Here is a 17,541-nt window from a genome sequence, read left to right as displayed (position 1 = left end):
ACAATGATTAATTACTTTTTCCTCAGATCTCCAATATTCTGTAAAAATTTATCTTGGGACTTCAGCGTCTCCTGCTTGCTTTAAACTCAGACACAGACTTATTTTTCAGAAAAGGGTGAATAAACTACCATTTTACATTTTTTTGGTTTCACGCAAGTGATCTGTAGCAAGGCAGTAAAGCCTCTATATGCTGTGTGATTTAGATACGTAGCAGTTTGTTTCCCTACCAATGTAAAGCCAAGACAGGCATTTTCTATCACATCAGCTGTGTGCTAATGGAGGCAATGAGCACCATTCAGTCCAGCAGCTGCATCCTGTAAGGTGTGGACATTCCACTGCTGTATGCCAGCTCTCTAATTGTAGGAAAAAATTATATTTAAAGCTCAGTTGTAAGGTCTGCTCCTAGGCTTGGCCTTTCCTTTGTGTCATTCACACCAAATAAAGCTGAAACAGCAGAAAAAGAGTTAATTGCATTCAGTTTGCCAGATACGCGCTAGTAGTAAAATAGTGAGCACCTTCCTCTGGGAAAAGCGACTCCTTTGCCTTTGATAAAATTATTTGTAAAAGCATGGGCAATTTCTTCTCCTAGAAGGGTTCTGGCTTAGCCATGCATTAAAGAGGTGTTTTACCCTATATAATGCAGTCATAGCAATGACAGTGCACTATGGGAGCAGTCACAAAGTCATGCTGTCCCTCTCTCTGAACTCATTTCTTATGTGTGTAGATATATTACTGAGCATTTAAAACCAGTTCTGAGAGAGGATGTCAGTAGCATAAACAGAGTAACCAGAGAATAAGTAAGATCTTTTCCAGTGATGCAGTACTAACAATCAAGGAAAAAAACATTTCCTACTTTGAAGATGATCCCAAGTCCAAACCTGTTCTTCATGCAGCAAAACCTCAAAGGCATTTGGGCCCACCATCACTGACGATGCAGCAACTATTGCTATGCAGTGTGAGAATCCACTCCCAGTAGCAACTGGTAATATCTAATACGGATTTTAGTGCTCTCATGCCAACAATAAACCTTGTTGCTGTCATTAGGGGAAAGAGTGAAGAAATACAAACATGCAGTATAGGCTCATACAATTACAAAAATCAATAATATTTTCAAAATTCATTTCACAGCATAAAGAAGAAATATACATCATTCCTCCTTCAAATGCATGCCTGTCATCTTTTTGACCACAACAGCAGGTCACGCTGCTTCCAACACTTGGATGGTGTGCTGGGTATTAGTTGTCTGGGGGCAGGCTGTTAACTGAGCTGTTGCTGGTCCATCTATCCTATTAATTTTTTGCTGGCTGAGATCTGAGCACCCCCATCTCTCCCAGAAGTCATTCTAAATTTATCTTCAGATGAGGAAAGAGAGATCAGTTCTCAAGTCTGAGATGGAAAGCTATGACTAATCTAATATTCATCGTTATTTTGATAAATGTACACTTGGTAATTGATAAAATATCAGCTAAACCAGAGTTTATCATCTCAGCAGAGCAAGGGATAAATGGTGCAGCCTTTGCTACATCATTGCTGTGATGTGGATGGAGTTAAAAAAACAGTACTTCCATGGTGTTGTGTGCATGCTTTGTACCAACTCAGAAGGGCACATAAGTAACCATGTTGGCCAGCAGATGATTCTGATGCAATAGGGAAATACTGGCAATGATAATAGTAGACGGGAATTAATAAGAGAAAAGATATCCTTAAACCAGTTTAAAAACGTCAGTGTTTAAAGCCATTTTGGAGAGGAGTAAGTATGACAAAGTCTATAGGAAACAAAAGACTTTTCACTGAGTTTCTCAATGGCAAAGTACCACATACTCTTCAAAATTTATATAAATAATAATTATGAGTAATGTATAGTACTTTGCTGTCAATAAAGTAAGCAAGCAACAACATATCCTAAAACCAATTAAATGGTATTAGAGTTCTGGGAACTGAGAAAAATAAGTTGGCTTAGGCTCATCAATGGAATTTCTTAGCTTTGGTGGTGGAAAGGATGTGAGTGCTCACTGTAATTATAAAAAGTGTAAAGCTTGAGTAGGACGAGAGCTAGATGATTTTTAAGGAAAAAGAAAATCAAGCCCTAAACCCAGAAAGCATCTGTTTGACTGGATTTTATGTGCCCTGTGATGGATCCTATACACGGCCTTCTGCACGCTCTGTTCAGTATACATTTACATTACAGGGGGAGTTTATTCTACTAATCGCTCATTGGTTTCCCTTCCGGTAATGTAAAGGGGAAAAAGTTCATGGAGATTTTTACTTAACATCCTTAGGTACAGCATGCTTAGCAGAACATTCGCTGTCTTTGATCAAGGGAAGGCATTGGCTCATTTCTGTCAGGCCGCGATGCCAAGGGAGCTCAGCATGAACCTGGACACGAAGCAGCCCTATGAAAGGAGGAGATGGGCAAGGCTCAGAGCAGCCTGATGCTGGTGGAGGTTGTAGGTAGCTGCAGAGTAAACGGTGTTGCAAATTCAGCCTGTAATGGATGTAGGTTGGTTCCAGAGGAGTGTACATTTGGATTTGGTTTCAGTGTGTAGCTCACCAGGTAGGTTCCCATTGCAGGGGGAAAGCAGTGGGGCAAGACTTTGAGGATCATCCCCTGGGAAGCAGAGAGAGCAGCACAGATGGAGGGGTGCTCCCGGGGGGGAAGGTTTAGCCTGTGTGGTAGCTGGTTCAGCTCAGCAGCCTGCACCTTCCTCTGGAGGAGTTAGAACAGGCTTTGGCTTTGGTACAGCAAAGGGCAGCCCCAGGCCAGGGTGGGCTCCAGGGCTGGGGCTGAAAGGCACTGAAATGTTGGGCCTGGATGAAGGTCCACCCTCACACAGGCTCTGAAGCCACCCTGCCTTGAAAACAGGCCAGTAAGCAAGGTCTGGGGGCAGAAATGTCCTCCCCCAGCCCCTCCACGGGGGAAGTGGAGGGAAAAGGAGAAGCGACTCCTGTCAGCACCCCTAGAAGGAATAGGCAGACAGATGCCCTTCCCTCAAAGGCTTCAGCTGGTTTAAGGATCCCACCCATCAGGTGAGCCAAGCCCACCGTAAAAAACCTTTTTTTTTTCCTTTTTTCCCCCCCCCCACCTTCATTCTCCTTCTCCCTGAGCCACGGGGGAGGGAAGGGAGGAGAGCGGTGCCCGCCTGCGTGGGGCCCGGGCAGCGCGGGCACTCCCCTCAGCCACCATTGCGCGGCGGGGTCCCGCTCCCCCTCCTCCGCCTGGCTCCGGGCCGCCTCATGGCGGACGGGGAAGGTGGGGGGGTGGTTGGGGAAACCCGAGGGCCCGCCGGCGGGAGTCGCTCGTCTCGGTCGGCGAGAAGGGGGGCGGCTCGGCTCCGGCAGCCCCGCCTAGCGCGGCGCCGGAGGGGTTAAGCCTCCCCGCTGGCCGGCGGGGAGGGGGTTAAGCGGCGGGCGGCGGCGGCGGCTGCCGCCACTCGGCTCCGCGCCGCTCTCCGCGCCGGAGCCGTTACAGCGGGAAGATGGCGACGGAGGGAGCGAGCGGCGAGCCGGGCTCCGGCGGGAGGGAGGACTCGGCGGCCACGGCAGCGGTAACCGGCTCAGCGGCGGGGGTTCGACCCGGTCGGGGCGAGGAGGGCTCCCTGTGGGGATGCAACTGGAGACCTGCCTCCCCCACTCCGTCCCTCCGCCCTCCTTCTCCCCCGCCGGGGCGGGAAGGGGCTCGGCTGCGGCGGGACCGCCGCAGCCGAGCCCCATCCCGCCCCGCGGGGGGAGAAGAGAGAGGGGCGCGGGGGTTTCCCTCTCGGCCGGCCTCCCTCCTCCCCACAACGGGGGCGGCGGGTTCTCTCCCCCATTGTTCCTTCCCGCTGGCCCGTGAGGGGGCAAGGGAGGAGGAGCGGGGCGGGGGGGCGTCCGCTCCCCGCTTTCGCCTCTCTCACACCCCTTTTCCCGCCGCTTGCCGCGACCAGGGCGGTTGCGCCCCGGTCTCTGCGGGCGGGCTGAGGTGGTGACAGCGGCCGGGGCGGTGGGACCTGTCAGACCTGGGGCGGGAATGTTGATCTTTAACCCTTTGCCGGTCTCGCCAAGGACCTTGCTTTCTCCTCCTTTCCTCGCCGTGTGGCGTTTTCGGCGGCGGGGCAGCCTCGTTTCCCCGGTGTGTTGGGACACCTCCCCTCCCCGGGCCGGCGCCTCAGGGGCAGGATCTGTCTCCCTATCTTAAAATGCCCCCAAAAGCCGAGCAGAAACCCCGCCATCCCGGCGTGTCTTCTCTGGGGGAGGTGGAGGGACGTGGTGTGGTGCCAGCCGGGTGCTTGGCGAGCGGCGGGCTCCTCTCCCCGGCCTGACCCCCCTCAGGGGAGCGGGGGTCCGTCCCCTCGGGTGGCCTGTCCTGCGGTGGGTCGCCGGCTCCTCGCCCCTGCGGTGGGCGACCCTTCTCAGCCCTTCCCTTGCCCGGCGCATCCCGGACCCGGCGTGGTCAGACCTGCCCAGGGGGACAGACCAGGGGCTAATCATCCCGGTGTTAATTCCCTGGTTGACTGCCAGCGTGAGAGAAGGGCGGCCAGGTCCAAAATCAGGCTGTAAGTGCTCGGCCTCGTAGGGACACGCGAAGTTTAGGGCAGTAAAACCACTGTGGTGCACGACTATGGTTGGACTCGGTGATCTGAAAGGTCCCTTCCAACCTAGACGCTTCTATGATCGTTTCTGAGGGTGATGACCCCCTGAAGGGAGGGGACGCTAATGGAGGTTCTTCCTGGCACTTTTTTTTATTATTATTTTGTTTTCTTTCAAACAGGCACTAATTCTTAACTGAAACCCTGTTCCAACTGTGTTCTTAGTCTTCCTTGCGTGTTTTAATTTCTTCATTGTCGTGGAAATTGAGTTTTATTTAAAAAAAGTACACCTTACACATTGAATATAACATCACTGTCTTTTTAAGCAATGATGTAATCATGACATAAATTAATATTAAGGTAAGAATTCATAAAAGCAAACTATTAAATACTTTAAAGCCCTAGTAATGAGTAAAAAAATATTTATACTGAATTCTTTAGCATACTCATATTATTACAGCCTTAAGGTGCAGCTTTAATAACTTAAACAAGTAGCTCGTAATCACGTAGCACTCCAGGATTGTCCTGTTAGGCAACACAGTGTAAGCCACTCATGCTATTTAGCGTTCTGATTGTGGAATGTAGGAGTGATAACCCTACACTGCACATCGCTATTAAAATATTTTTTGAAAACTGAAGAGGTGCTAGGAAGTAACCTGTGTGTTGCTCCCTAACAAAAGTAATAGCTATACTTAAGCAATTAAAAATATTTTCTAAATAATTGCTGTTATTTTTAATTTGCCTTCAGTCATTAGGTCCCTTCCAACTCAAACTATTCTATGATGAAATATTTAATATTCCCTTTCATCTTTTTTTTTTCCTTGACATATAAATGTTGTATTGTTGATTTGATTTTATCTCTTGTGCAGGAAAGTAAAAAGAACTCCTCTGTGCCATGAAAAGATTTTTAAAAGTATTTATACAATACTCCAATATTCCTTTTGGAGGGTTTGCATGAACATCTTTTTTTTCTATCTTTAAGCTCAAGGTACAGTATTACGAATTGGATCATCTTACTTTTAGGATGATGGAAAGCATCCAGATGACTATCTTTTAAATCACGCTAAACTTCAACTAATAACAAAATATTATTTTCAGTACTATTTTAGGGTTTTTTTCTTCTTTAGTTCTCAGAATCCTGATTGTACAAATGGTGCAGTAAAAAACTGTACAAACAGTATTTGTAATAGTAATATGTTAATGTGTAAATTTTATAGTGTAAGCAGGATGGTGCAGTAGGGTTTCTTGATACTAAATGCTGTTATTGCATATTGGTACGCTATCAGTAACATCACTGGAAAGAAGGACTTTTTTTGCTGCTTTTAGAAGCACTGTAGAAAAGGATTAAAAGTGCCTCTCTCCCTCCTTGTTTTGCATTCACCAGTGAATTTCACTGAAAAAGCCTAGACTGTTCTATAGTATGTTATGTAGGAGCAAAGCCTATAATCTTGTCATTCTGAGTTTCCTTGGATGGAGCACAGCATTTGGTAAGCCCACCACTTCTTTCCCACAAAATATTGGTAATTTTTATTGTGGTAAGGATGACAAGGAAAAATGGCAGGGGAGTGGTTCTGGTCCTTTTTCATACCTCCACGGCTTGATTGCACTGAAGCCAGTGAAATCGTGTTGGTGCAATTTGGACTAGAATTGAGAGAAAACATGTGTGTGTATTTTAAACATCTTTGAATGCCTGCCATCTGCATAATGTCTACCAATAATGATTATATAATAGCAAGAAATAATCCAATTTGACAGTCTTTTTGTTGAAACATTGAACATCAGCCTGCTGTGCATAGAGAGCTGGCTTGTCACACGTTACAGCTCCAGTGTAGCTTTAAAAAATCCTATGAAAAGCCTGTTATATCAAACACAAAGTTTGTTAAAATTATTCAGCAATATTTCTGTGTTTGATTTTTGCTTGACCAGTGATCAAAAGGATAAACATTATTTTTGTCTGAAAGACAGTATCTTCCACTGTCTGTAAAGCTGTACGTGTAAAGGATGATGGTAGAGTGGAATCTTGACTCCTCTAAAGTGAGTAGGGATTTTGCTGCTGTCTTCATCGGTCAAAAATTCATTGAGAATGATGTGTGCATACCCAAAAGGATCAGTCTGGGCTGCTGAGGGTCATGTAACAGTGCAAAAAAGTTGCACTACGGAAAAAACCTGTCAATATTTTAAAAAATTGATAAATTGAGAGTAATTACATATCACTTTGTGGTGACGTTGTGTAGGACTTTATGCTTAGCTTGGTGGTATGTTCACATTATATTGATCTGCAAGAACGCTTGTAGTAGAACTGCCATTCTGGTCTATATAATGAAATGCTAAATAATGGTGTGATCAGACCAATTATACAGGCTGATTTAGATCAGTTGGAAAGATCCATATCTGAAAAATATTGCAAGTAGCAGAAAATGAGACCATAAGCCTTGAAAAGCTTATTAGGGATCTCTTATTAGGGATTACGTCCTGGAAAATGGTCACTTGCAAAAGGACTTCTGTTAAATACCACTGTCTTCATCTGAATACAAGTTCTCAGTGTAGCGTTATTGTTCAGAGAAGTTGTTTTCATGCAGTCAGGTGCACGATGCTGTTGTGTAGTTTCAACATGTAGATGAGGTGCAGAGACAGCACAGTTCTGTCTGGTTCAGTCCTGCTGCTCCTCTGTGATGAGAGATTGGTCTCGATCCATCTTGCAGTGATATACTTCAAACTTCCTTTCTGACTCTTCTCCCCCTGACTTAAACTACAGCATTGCTTTTTCTGTGCCTTCTACTCCACAACCTGCAGCACAGCCTCTCTTCTCTTGTTGTGAAGGTCCTGCGGAATGAGAAAAGAAAGCCACTGAATGTAGTCCACTTTGTAAATGTTCCTTTCTCTTCCAAATGTGGACTTGTCACACTGCCTGTCATTAAAGGTGAAGTACAGAGGGGCAATGCTGTGAGCCAGATGTGTGAAAGTGCCATGGAGGTGCAAATCTGTGGGATGCAGTACGTCCTGTTGTTTTTCCCAACCACTTTGACTTCATTTGTGTAAGCGTTGCTTTGGCCTCAAAGGTGATATAGCAAGATCAGAATAGAGATGCAAATTTGAACTGGAAGGAAAGAGCTCAGGAAGCCAACAGTTTGAGGTCTGCCTCTGCCGACACTCCTACCCAAGAAAGGGATCAGTTGATTTACAATACCTGTGGAATCCTTGAATATGTAAACAGGAAGGTATCAAGCAGGCTTAGGGAAGAGGTACTGCCTCTATGGTATGTGAATTAAATATTTTTTGGTCATTGTTTTTTGGTTCTAAGGTGTAAAATTCTGGAAGACTTCTTAAGATAGGTTCAACAATGTGTACCTGTACCTGGATCTAATCATATACTGTTTGCCTTAGAAGTGACTTGTCTGAAAGCAACTTTCTGAATAGAAATTACCTGTTAAATTTACGTAAGTGTTTAAACATGGTTATTGAAGGGTTGTGGGCCTAGATCCATTAAAAAAAGAACTTAGTTACCTAACTTGCACTGAAATAAAAAATGACTAAGTACCTTTGTGGCTGTTAATAGACTGCAAAAATGTTTTAACAGCTATGACGATATCTGGGTATGTGCAAAGGTCAGTGTCTTACTAATTTTTGAGGGGTCGGGGGCTGGGTTTTTTTGTTTCCAAAATAAATTTCCCAGTTTTGAGGTATATTTATGGTTAATGTTGAAGCTGTTAAAAGTTTTGCAGTTAGCTCAAGCCAAAAAACCCCACAACAACTAAACAAAACCTCCCCCATACCTTTTAAAGAAAACCTTTGAAAAAAACAGAAAGCAAGGGAGCTGTGCTGGGGGAAGAAGAGGGCAGAATAATCAGGTAACTTCATGTGATGAATAATCCAATAAAAGTCATTGACCTAATGGATGGGAATAATTAAATGCATTTACAGTCCCCTCATGATCCCTCAGATACAACTGTATGAAATTTTATATAAGTCCTGGATGTTAACATCAGCTGATATTCTCTTCAGCAAGAAACTCATGTCTTGGTTGAGGAGCAAGTTCCACGGTGTTGCTTTTCCTTGAAAGATATTCTCTGCCTTCATATTTGTTTCTGTTGCCAAGAACATTCCTATAGGTCACATCTTCTTAAGTTGATCTTGGATGGGGTGGGAAATGGACATGTATTTTTTGCGTCAGATAATTTTGGGAGATGCATGTGGCCACAGACTCTTACCCTAGTTTCAAACTAAAGAACAAGCCTTCCGCAGCCAAAGTAATAAATTGTGGTTTTCCCTGAAGTATTCGTGAATACTCTATGGTTATTATAACCACTTCTTTTAATACTCATTCTGTTTGCAGTGTTTTCTTTATTAGAAAAAGGTTAGGATTCATTTGACCACATACCCATGTTTATGTTGAGCTAGGTCTTGAAGCTTCCTTTTATAGTTGGTGAAGTAAGTGGTTAGAAGGAATAACTGGTTTTAGGAACAGCTTTGTGAGCTGCTCTGGTTTTGAGTGAAGTGACTTCGGTAGCTGACTCTTGGAGGTATGGATGCGGTTCAAGACACTTAAATTTAGGTGTCTACATGTGTGCATAGTGTTTGATATCCTATTATGGTCAGTGGAAATCTGACCAATACAGTCAGTGGAGCCATGAGCAAAACAGTTCTGGTGGCTGGTTAGCCGAATAGCTTTCTTGGCTGTTTTTACAAGGTTGATCAGTTCTCCATTGAAAATATAGGGACCTTAGATACCTACCTTACATAGCTCACACCTGCCTTTAGGTCTTGAGGGCTTCCTTTTTAGTAGCCGCTATGTGATACTCTGGGGTATCCCAGCTGGCCGCCTGCTACCAGTCCAGATGGCATGGATGTCCTAGGTCCTGTATCATATCTACCTGTCCCAAATACATATCTCTGACCCCCCAGATGTTTCAGATTGCATTAGATGCTTCTATGTAGGCAACTAAATAGAATTAGTCAAAACAGATCTTTGTACTTGGTCAGATGAGTTGTACCTGGGGGACCTACTTGAGGTTGCAAAATATATGAATTGTGGTTGTGTTTCCCTGGTAGTTGTTTCATGGGTCTGACAGATGTGAGGCCATCATGATATTAAAAGTTTATTTCATATAGCCTGATCAAACCTTTTTGGTTTTAGAACCTCATCTTGTAAGTCTGCTTTGTGAATCCTCAAGAGGATTCTTGTGTGTATTTAATGGAACTTGATATAAAATGTGTAACAAATGTAGATATGTACCTTTCCCTTCCCTTTTGAAAGGCTTCTTTTTTTTTCCTTTTTTTTTTTTGGCAGCTTTTCCCTTTGTGTTTTCCTGTACACCATTTTTATACTTCTCCCCCCCGTCTTTCCACTTTAGCCCTCAGTTATGCTCCACAGGTTTCTTTCCCAAGTGCTGTGTTATTACCCAGCTCCATCTTTAAAAAGGCTATATAGCTGCTTTCTGAGCAGAAATGAGCTTGTTTTCCGTGGTCATTTGTGATTAATGCACAGCTACCTTGTTTTTTGTCTTTGTTCTGCTTAAGGAAAGCACGAAGCTGTGGCTCTTATCCTTTACCTCTCCAGACTTCTGCTGCAGGCAGCAGAGTTTGTAACAGCTGATGTGGTGGCACAATGAACAGCACGCCAGCACTCTTAGTCCCTGAAGTTGCCTGTGCTATCAACTGGTCTAGGTCAGCAAAATCAAAGTGTTAGCACTGCCTCACAAGAATTTTTTTGTTTTGTTTTGTGGGAGGGTGGTGGAATAAATGTAACCCTAAAGACTTTCACCATCTCTGCTCTAAAGAGCTATGCACGTGGGAAAGAGTCCCTTCTGTTCCTGTGCCTCTTGGTGACCTTCAGATTTCATGTTCTTTCTGTCTTTGGGTCCAAAGATGACGGAGGTGGAAAAATGCCTGCCCAGTTTGGTCACTGCTGTCCTAAATCATCCTTCTCTTGTTCAGAAGAGATGCTTTTGTCTTCTTTTTGGGTCATGGTAGAGCTTCTTTTAATCTTTATCAATGCAGGTTATCATTTTGCCTGTACTCTTTGTGATGCATACACAGGTAGTTGAATGAGTTTTAGCTAATTAGCTGTTTGCTTTATTGTCAGTGCACTTGCTGCCAGGCAACACACACCCCTTACAAAACTGATCTGGAAAAATAATATGGGGAGTTTTAGAGACATAGAGGACTGAAGTTGTAGTCTTTTTCAGGTACTTTGTTCTTATAAATCAAATAAACCAGACATTTTAAAATCCAAAAGAGGTAGAGAAAAAAATTCTCTTGTGTTTTGGTTGTGTATGCCAAATTTCACCCTGGAGCAACATATTCATGTATCTCCGTTATAAAACCAATATAACGGATGGCTCGGTTACATAGTTGTTAAATTGTTGGTTAAATTGTTACAGCTTGGCATTTTACCAGAGGTATTGTAGCTAAACCCCAGATGACACATAAGCCATGAGCTACTAATGCAGTCTTTATTGTCTGGAGGTCTAAGACTTATTGCTCTGCTGGAAGATGTTAGGAAGGTTACTTTTCTAGAGCTAAACAACGGTTTTCTCTATGATTGCGGCAAACAGCGCTCCATCTGAATGAGAACTTCAGGCAAGCCTACTATGACTGACATTTTTGTCCCCAGAAGATGGCAGGGAAGTGTTTAAGAGGAAGGATAGTTTTATTACATCATATGCTTTATCTACCCAAATCTTAAAAATGTTTTTACCACTATGCTTGAGAATATATTAAATCTTTAAACCATGTATTTTGTTCCCGCTATATTGTAGCTCCATGAGTACTGATTCGGACACACGCGTGGGGAGAAGGTGTGGTAGCTTTGTCAGCAACTGCCATGCACACTCTTACCCTGTGTGAGGGGATTCGAGGTTGCTTATCTATAGTGAACAAATCTAAGATGTCCTTAAAGTACTGTAAAAAAGTGGTCATTAAAATTTTGGAATTTGTCAAATAAAGTTATGATAAGAAAGCCTCAGTGGGCATAAAATTATTCATAAACAAGACTTGAAAAACGATGGGTTGTATTTTTATTTAATGGTAAAATAATGATGCACATCTGATTGATGCCATTTGCTGTACACCATCTCTTCTATAAATGGATGGCAGGTACTTCTGCCCCAAAATAGACTTCTTTTCTCTTTCAACCTGAAAAGTTCTTACGTTCTTTATTTTATGTTTTCTGATTGTGTCTTTTCTGGTTGATTTTGGATATCAGTTTTGGGAAATTTTGTTTATTCCTCATGTGTATGTGAAGACTTGTCTGGTAGAGTGTGTAGCATGGAGTGTGTGATAATAATAGATTAGGTTTTCTGTGTTTAGTGACTCAGAAGGCATCAAATAAAAATAGCCGATGGCAGATTGATGGCAAAGGTGGTGGTTCTTTGTAAAATATGTAGTCATGCTGTGGAATGTGGTGGAATGTTGTGGATGCTAAAATTACCTAGAACTTCAAAACTCAATGGGGCAACTTCACAACAGGTATGTCAGCCAAGAGCTATTATCTGCAAAATCACAATTTCTGGCTCAGAAGGTGCATAAACTGAAAATTGCTGGAGGCTGGGAGAGTATTTCTGGGAAATATCATTATGTGCTTGTCCTGCTTTGGTACTGATTTCAAGGCATCCATTATTTGCTGTTTTTGGAGACAGGATGCTCAGCTAAGTGGCTTTTAGTCTGATATGCTAGAGCTGTTCATATGTGAAGTGGGTTTGCTAGTTCATATTTCAAGTTTTAAAATCGAAAATATAAAAACTAAGCTGTGTGTCTTGTTGGTATGTCTTTCTAGTAACATTTTTTTTTGTTTATTTATATCTAACTATATATTACAAGAGAACACTTCTAATTGCTTGTTGTTGCTGTCTTTTCATGTGTTCTAGTTCAGGGTGCATGCTTGAACAAAATTTACTTTAATTGCTTGATCAGATGCTTAGTTAAAAAAGCTCATCACTGCATCACATATGTTGAAGAATGCCTCTGGTTTGTTAAGAATGTAAGAGCGTTTTCATTTATGTCTTGTGGAAGACTGCAGAAATGAAGTTTCAACTGTGATGTACAGTCAGTGTTTTGACTAATAACTGCCCTGTGTTATACCTCCTGACAAGTTGAATTTACTGACTTGGAGAAAAGAGTAGGCTCATGTTTTTTGCAGCGTGCTTTTGTGGATACTCTTAACTTTGTCCCTGTCTATCGGAAACCTTGGGTGCCTTTTTTGTCAGAGGAGGCAAGCATATTTTAGAAAGGAAGCTAATGTAGTAGTTAAACCAGTGAACAGAGACTTAAAAGACTGTTACCGAAAATTGTGTTGTACACTACTTGATTTTTGTGTGGTTTGGAAAAAAATACTTCATATCTTTGCATCAGTTTTCCATCTGAAAAATGGAGACAGTTTTTCTCTATTATAAAGGAAGTTATATGAATAAATCAGCTGCTGTCCTTGAGCTATTAGGTATTATGAAGTGGTTCGTAGAAGAAGGAGGGTGCATAAGTGGGTCCTCCTATCTGACTGAATTAAATTTATTAGTTAGAAGTACTGAGAGTGAAATCTGCTGCAGCCTGTAAGGTAAAATGTAGTCTACTGTCACTAGATTATGTGAGGAACTGTGTACGTTTAGTAACTTTTCACGTTATACATGTCCATAGATTGGTGAGCACCGTATAGAAGAATTGTGAGGGGTATGTTAGGAAATAGCCTTTTAGTTGTTTTTCGTGGTCCATTGGCATGAAGGGTAAGAGGTATCTCTTGGATTAGAGAAATAGCTGACCCAGGCAGCAAAAATAGACGATAGCTATTGTTCAGTGTAGAAATATTCGAGTGGATGGTCCTGTCCCTGAAACAGTTACACTTAATAGGAATCATTGCTCTGGTTGTTGATCCATGCTGTTCACATAAATGAAGCAGCTCAATCCAATATTCATTGAATGCAAATAGCTGAAGTTCTAAAGTTCTGGCATACAATTCTCACTAGCCATTTGTGCACCTCTGTGTGTTTTAACTACAAAGTAATAATGGAACACAGAGTAAATCTAATACAGTTATAGCTTTTGGGTAGTTTTGATCTATGGCCTTCTAGCCTGAGGGAAGAACAACTATTTTGCCCTCTTCTTGCCTTGATAAAGCTGAAATGGTACTTGCTTTAATTTTTATTGGATTTTCCGGTGCTGAAGTTAAGCTCCTGGGTAGCTGAACTCTTAAATTTTACATCCTTTAGGGAAAATAGATGGTATATCCAGATACACAGTTCAGCTAATTTGGCAACTGATTACTTCATACTGAAGGTAGCTGAGGGTCTGCATCTCAGGGCTTTGCTAGGAGACACATCACAGCAAGGACCATAGCATTTCCCTTGCAGGGAATAATGTATTGGAAATCAAGCTGGTCAGCTGAATCTGGTATGTGGAATAAATGTTGTTTTCTCTCCCTTAAAATGATCCCCTTCTAATTTCACCAAGCGTCTACTTGTGTTAGCATTGTGGATATTGATGAACAAGAGATTTGTATTAATCTTATCTACTACATTTGTGATTTTTGTAAATGTTAATAACATTTCCCCCACCCCACCTCCAAAATCAAGACTTCCAGCCTTGTGGGCTTTCGTCATATAGTAGTTAGTCCATCTCTCTTCATTCTTTTAGTTGGCCAATTCTATACCTTTAGATTAGGACTTTATGCAGTACTTGAGATGTGGGTTTCATTATCAGTGTTTATATAGTGGCAAAATGAGGGTGATAACCTTGTAAGTGAGGAATTATGTGCCAACTCCCACATGAGGCAGATACCCCTGCCACTTCTCTATCCTTTTTCTGGGTTATTGATGAAGAAGTCGAATAAAACTGGTCCCAGAGGCGCCCCACTGCTTACCTGTCTCCATCTTGAAAAGTGTTTGTTACCCATAGTGTTTGCTGCCTCTCCCTGAAGTGTCTTTTCATACAATTCTGTTGGAAAGGAGTTTCTGTAATAATATTTGGTATAGAACCTTGTCCAATACTTCTAGAAAATTCAAATATATTAGTGTCCAGTGGATCCCCTTTACCTATGTATCTATTGACATTGTTACAGAACTGTGGCAGTTTGTGAGGTGGATTTGGTTTTACAGAGGCCATACTAGTATTCCCAGCAGACAGTGTTTATGCATGCACTCAGTGATCTTATTTGTCAGTCTAAACTCCTTCTACTGTCTTGCTAGGAGTGGAAGTCAGACTCACAGTGATCTTGGTAACTGGTGTGAGAAGATATTGTTGTTGAACTGTTGTTTGTCAGTGCCTCTTAAACCTGAACTGTACCCTCCAGCCAAACAAATGGGACTGCAAAGACAGCATATAGATAAGATTTCATGTCTTTTCACAAGTTGTGCTTCAAAAATTCACATTCAGCCCAGTATACTGTGATGACATGGTAGTTATTTGCAAGTGAGGCACAGGTTACACCGGAAGAGGTGTGCTGTGGTCTAGGTTCTTTTCACCCTCTCTTCCCTTCATCCCTGATGTGCTATTTCGGATCTGCTGAACTGTTTTGGTCTCTGTGAGGCTGCATATGGGAACTGTTAGTCACAAAGTTCGTTTCTTTAACATTTCACCCTTATCATTCACAAGATTTTGTAGGATCAATTCCTTGCAACGATGTAGGATTTGTAACAGTGTCATACTGGTGGGCTTTTAATTTCTTCACTTTCAATAAAAAGAATCAAACTATTTGCTATTAATTTTGACTGTATATATTACAAATAAAGCCACCTCAACTTTTTACAGTTACAGATATTTGAGAAACCCATAATTAGGATGCTGATAAGTTTATCTTTCAAATCTCCATTAACTATTGCAATCAGTTAGTTATTGTGTTCATCAGTGTTTTGTTTCTTACAGAAAAGAGAGTTTGATGTGGATAACTTGAGCAAGCCAGAATTGCGGATGCTTTTGAGTGTAATGGAAGGAGAACTAGAAGCACGAGACCTTGTAATTGAAGCCTTGCGGGTAAGTTACTGGGTTGTTGTGGTTTGCTTGCATTTTTGGGGTTTTTTTTCGTAATTTTCTTTTACCACTTCCTTTACACTGTGCATAGAATATTATTAGTGGAAGAGTAAATTGGGTTTTTTAAGTTTTAGGTTAACTAAATCTCAGTAATCACAAAATATGTTGTTTAATTGTTGCAATTCAGTAATTCTATGTAATTTTGGTATAAGATACCAACAAAATTTCAGAGAAATAAGTGTGAAAACTGCAAAATTACTTCCTCTTTAAATTCTTTTATATTATAGAGCCAGTTATCTGTGAAAGGAAGTAATAGCTTCAAAGGCAAATTCAGTCCATTCCTCACTTGTTCTAATGGTCTATATGTTTGTGCATCTAGTCAATCCAATGCATTCATTTTCTTTGAGATGGAAAGAGGGGAAAAAATTGGATGGTCATGTCCACTTATGGAAAAGTTTTTGTGGTGCTTTTTGGTTTATTGAGTTGTTTGGGTTTTCTTGTTTTTTTTAATAAAAAGTGAAATACAGTTATATACTCCTGACAGCACTCACAAGTACTTGGTTAGATTTTTGCTGTGCTAGGCACATGTGAAGGTTGGTTTTCTGCTTCAGAAGGTTGCAGTCTGAAAGGCAACTTAGAAAGTTGACTGGAAACGTACAAACAAAACTGTATTTTAATCAGAAGATGATACATTTTTATGAATGTAAAGACTTTTAAGTTGGTCCAAAACAGAATAAAATTTAACACAGCTGCCAAACAGCCTACAGGTTTAAGGGGAGAAACAGCCTTACATGGTTTGAAAATAAGTGTAGCTTTATAGTTGATAGAGGGAAATTATGCCCTTTAAGATCTCTTAAAGCAAAAAGTCAATGTAACAAAATATTTCTAATACTAGTTTTTAGTAGTATGTGTAATGATTATCAAGTAGTATGTGAATATTTTCCACTTGTAATGTCACAGTAACAGTTGTAAATTTATTTTTATTTAATTTTAATTTGTTTTGTGGTGGCTTCAGATCACTTGATTCAAACGGAGCTTTAAAGTAGCGGCCATTGATATACCTGTGTTAATAACTAAAGACTTTATTGGTATAAATCTCTCTTATAAAATACAATTTTCATTTTGTAATGACAATAAGACACTGTAAGCAATATGTTTCTGGGGGATTACTGCACTTTGAAGTCATTTGGTGTTTGGCCTTCAGGTATACATACATGTTGAAATGTGCTGCGTTTTTATCTAGCTGTTTTACAGTTTCACATCTCAGTTGCCTGGACTAGGACTTTTTATTATACCTGACTGCCAATTAAGGTTTTGTAAAAGGGTAAACAATGTGCACACCAGATCCAGAATCTCTTTTTTTGACTGTTCTGACTTTGGAGCAATGCAAATAGAATATTCAGAGAATTTTCTCTAATACATATTCATGAAGAAGCTACTACACTGCATACCAAATAATGGATATATTGAAAATGAATGAAATAAAAATAAAAAAAATAAAAAAAAATAAAAAAGAAGAATGTAGTACACGTTTAAGAATAGTAAACATTAAATGTTCAGGAGAGTGCAGTCCCAGGAGAGAAAAAGTCTGCATCAGATTTCCAGCTACCTGATGAAATGGATAGTATGTACACAGTGGGTTTTGATGACAAATATAGATCAATATAAAAAGTAGATCCATTTCACATGAGGTATTTAAATGTTCAAAGTTGGTCTTGTTTTGGTTTTTTTGTTTTTTCTTCTGCATCTCAATTTCCAGTTCCTGTATTTCGTAGTAATATCCTCTAAACAAAATCCGTGTGGAACTCGAATCTTCCAGGCAGCTTGCCTGGTTGGCCGTACCAATACTGGAAAACTTGGAAGTTATACCTGCTGAAGAACTGTAGCCTGCTATCTTGGAATACAAAACTTTCGGATCTTCTGGCTTCTTACTCGGGAAGCCACAAGTCAGCAGTATTAACAGCTAGAGTCTCTGAGCAGCACACAAGATAAGCTACTAGATAGCCAAATATAGGTCTTTTGT

General features: G+C 41.3%; 1 protein-coding gene across 2 annotated transcripts in view; it reads left to right on the top strand.

Annotated features, from left to right (window-relative positions):
• Positions 1–3,217: 3,217 nt before the first annotated feature.
• CTTNBP2 (cortactin binding protein 2) overlaps positions 3,218–17,541 on the top strand; it is an 88,384-nt gene continuing 74,060 nt past the window's right edge. Inside the window, exons 1-2 of one of the 2 annotated variants that reach the window (XR_008469180.1) lie at positions 3,218–3,545; positions 15,414–15,521. Coding sequence is in view for 1 of the 2 variants with exons in the window: in XM_054219764.1 (XP_054075739.1) it covers positions 3,477–3,545; positions 15,414–15,521 (177 nt within the window). In the remaining variant the exon portion in view is untranslated. The remainder of the gene's footprint in view (positions 3,546–15,413; positions 15,522–17,541) is intronic. The other variant, XM_054219764.1, reaches the window with a different exon arrangement.

Source organism: Rissa tridactyla, chromosome 1 (genome assembly GCF_028500815.1).
Source record: "Rissa tridactyla isolate bRisTri1 chromosome 1, bRisTri1.patW.cur.20221130, whole genome shotgun sequence".
NCBI classification, from domain to species: Eukaryota; Metazoa; Chordata; class Aves; order Charadriiformes; family Laridae; genus Rissa; species Rissa tridactyla.
Note: the sequence above shows the minus strand (reverse complement) of the source record. Positions and strands in the feature narration are given on the sequence as shown.